Here is a 3379-nt window from a genome sequence, read left to right as displayed (position 1 = left end):
ACAGAAGGAAAAAACCTGCTGTTTTCAGGGTTTGGGCCAACTTCTCCCAGGCTGAGCTGCAGGAGGGATGAGGTCACTGCCTAAGGGCATAGCTGGACGTGATTCTGACCCTAGTGTGTGAGGTGCCTCCTCTGGGAGTGGAATCTACGCACTGTGGGGTAAATCAGGTGTAGTGCTGCTGCTCTGGAGTCTGGAATTCATTCTGAGGGACCAATGCAGGGAAGCAGCTGACTAGAGAAATACACAGAACTTGGATGCTCACCAGCTCTCACCAGTGAGTTCTCATCAGTGGGCTCTGACCAGTTCTCACCAGTGGATTCTGATCAACTTCTAGAAGAAACCCACCTAAGAGGTTCCTATGAGTCCCTGTGCCATAAAGCTTGTGCAAATCTGACATCACAGCCCTCAGCAGGACTCAGATATTGCTGGAGCTTGTAAAGTCCTTTCCTAGAGAGACTGTGAGCTGGGAGTAACACTAGAACATCAACTAGGCCAGCAAGTACCAGTCAAGAATGTCACCTCAGAAATACCTCATGCTAAACAAAGCTCACCTGCTTCAGCACAGACCTCAGGCTATTTTCATGCCAGACAAAGGCAGAAATGAAGAGGTTATTTGCTTTAAGAATAAGTAGTTCAGTAGAATATCATCAAATCACTTGCAGATCCAAAGCGAATCAGCAATCCATTTAAAACATTTGGATTACCCCCTGTTGATGCTTCATGCCATTCCTCAGATGAGGTTCGTTTGGTTTGGTTTGTTCTGCTTTAGTTTTCCTTTCTACACTGGTCTCTTACATGACAATTTGAAACACAGACCCAAAATGAGAAATCTGAGCTACATGATTTTAGTATTTACATTAAATGGACCTACCCTCAGTGCTTTTCTCAGGAACTGGATGTGAGTGTTACAACAAGCAGTGGAGATCATGAAAAGAGAGATCCAGGGGTACAGACCTGGCACAAAACCCACCAGGAGTTTTCTCTGCCAGAACAGAAATGAAAACTACAATGAATCAGATGCAATTTATAAAGAGAAATGAGAGAGACATGCAGAGAACACAACTGTGTTCAGGGAAAATTAATTGTAGCCACAGAAATAAGCAAATGCCCTTAAATCAGGAAATGTCATCATGGAAATGTCTCCAGGAGTCTCAGTGACTCAGCCACAGGTTTCTGGCAGTTTCCATGTCACATTTAAGGCCTCAACCCCTCAGAGAACACATTTCTGTCCTCATTCATCAAAAGATCATTAGGGTATGATTTTCCAATCTCCTTTCAGCACTGCTTTACCTTGAACTCACACCCAGGCACACACACACAGTCCTGGACTCTCACATCCCCCTGCAGCGTCCGGACAGGGCATGAAATGGATCTGTGGCATTCCCAGGGCAAAATTCCAGGCTAATCACAGCTCCCATCCTTCCAGCCATCCCTCCAGCGTTCATCCACACGGGAGCAGTCAAACTCAGCCTTCCCCAGCTTCCTGTTCACTTCGTTGTGGAGGAGGCACAGCCACTGGGAGAAGTTGTTCCTGGTGCTTGTGTCAGGTTGGTTTTGCTGTAGTCTGCATACAGGGAAGTGAAATCAATGTTAGCTCCTTAGAGTCACCAAATTCAACTGCCAGAGCAGCTCTGAGTCACAAGAGAGCAGGAATTAGCTGTAAAACACTGATTCCAGAGAGAGCCCAGGGAGAGAAGTAATTAGCTATGAAACACTGATGGCTGCAGTTTGGTTTCATTCCCTTTCTGTCTTAGTAACTGGAAAAGACACAGGAGTCAAAGCTTAGCTGATATAAAAAGCAACAAGTACTTGAGTTCATCATAACCCTGAATAAAAATGAATAAAAAAGCATAATAAATGGAAAACTGAGCAGTTATTTCACCCTGCGATGCCTGATAAGACAATCATTAGGTTTCAAACTCTTTTGGTATGTTCAACTGAAAAAGAGGAATTGAAACTTCTGAGGAAGAAGCTGATAGCAACAGAAAACTTTACCATAGAACCCTGGAATGGTTTGGGTTGGAAGGACCTTAAAGCTCATCCAGTTCCCCCCCCTGCCATGGGCAGAGACACCTTCCCCTGGACCAAATATCACAGCCCATTATGCTCTTTACCTCTTCCTTATTTGTCAACAAAGGGGATTTTAGGGGGTAGAAGAACACTTGCCTCCTGAAAGCCAAATTACTCCAAGTCCCAGTTTAACTCCATAATGGTTCACAAGCTCAGTTTGAACCAGAAATGTCCAGAATCACCCCAGGGAGGCCTTGGAGGCAGCACACAGCCCAACGGCACAGGTTTGTTGTTTAAGTGTCTTAAATGTCTCTGTGATTGATGCAATAATGGAAGTAACTAGCTCAGGTAGCTATAAAACCCAACTGCAGGAAGAGCTACTCATATGCAAATAGCTGCTGCAGCACAGCACTTGTGGCTAGGACCTTCAGCACAGAAACCTGCTCATGCCACTCACCTCTCCCTCACAGCCTCAAAAAACCTGCTGAGGTCACTCACCCCTCTCTCAGGTCTCTAAAAACCACTGAAACCACTCATCCCTCTCTCAGGTCATGAAAAAAATCCACTGAGGCCATTCACCACTCCCTCAGGTCCTCTAAAATCACACTGAGGTCACTTGCCTATCCCTGAGGTCCTCAACCCCACCCTGACTAAACTCACCTGTCCCTCAGGTCCTCAGCGCAGTGCTGGCAGGGGTAAAACTTCGAGAAGAGGTGGATGAAGTCCCTCATCTCCTCCTGCTGCGCCCTTGTGGGGCTGTCAGGGTAGTAGGCTGCCATGGTGTGCAGGAAGGCCCAGGTGCTACGGCCCAGCTGCTCACTGTCCAGGGGACAGTCTGGTGGGGGCTCCTTCTCCTCCGTGGCTGTCAGCTCCTGGAGGGGGACAGAGGGTTGAGAGGGGACACCAGGGGTTGGAAACCAGGGCAAACAGCATGGGAAACAGCTCCTTTGAGATGGGTGAGATGGGGGACAGGTCCTTCACACTCTCAGGAGGGACAAAGAGAAAAACCCCTTGATATCCTCAGTGGGGACAGCGCAGAGCCCCCTGATACCCTCAGTGAGGACAAGGGCAGAGCCTTCTTCCCACCCTCCGTGGGGATAAAGGCAGAACTCCCTTTAGCACCTCAGTGGGGACACGGACAGAGCCCCCTTATACCCGCAGGGGGAACCAATGGCAGAACCCCCTCCAGATCCTCATTCAGCAGAGATGCGGTGCCACCTCGGGGGGACACAGCAGAACCCCCTCAGACCCTCACTGGGAACGTATCAGAGCCACCCTCACACCCTCAGTGGGGACAGGGCAGGGTACCCTCACACCCTCAGTGGGGTCAGAGCCCCCTGCACACCCTGGGGGAAGGTGGAGACCCCTC

The 3379-nt window shown here is 48.9% G+C and overlaps 1 protein-coding gene across 1 annotated transcript; it reads right to left on the bottom strand.

The window, feature by feature from the left end:
* Nucleotides 1–1401: 1401 nt before the first annotated feature.
* Nucleotides 1402–2882, bottom strand: GFER (growth factor, augmenter of liver regeneration; the record flags this gene model as incomplete). The annotated part of the gene is made up of 2 exons (XM_009071004.1): nucleotides 1402–1564; nucleotides 2671–2882. Coding segments are annotated over 2 exons (375 nt in total), but the record flags the coding sequence as incomplete, so codon positions are not given.
* Between the last annotated feature and the right edge of the window lie 497 nt (nucleotides 2883–3379).

Source organism: Acanthisitta chloris, unplaced genomic scaffold (assembly GCF_000695815.1).
Source record: "Acanthisitta chloris isolate BGI_N310 unplaced genomic scaffold, ASM69581v1 scaffold17763, whole genome shotgun sequence".
Lineage (NCBI taxonomy): Eukaryota > Metazoa > Chordata > Aves > Passeriformes > Acanthisittidae > Acanthisitta > Acanthisitta chloris.
This window is presented reverse-complemented; position numbering and strand designations above follow the sequence as displayed.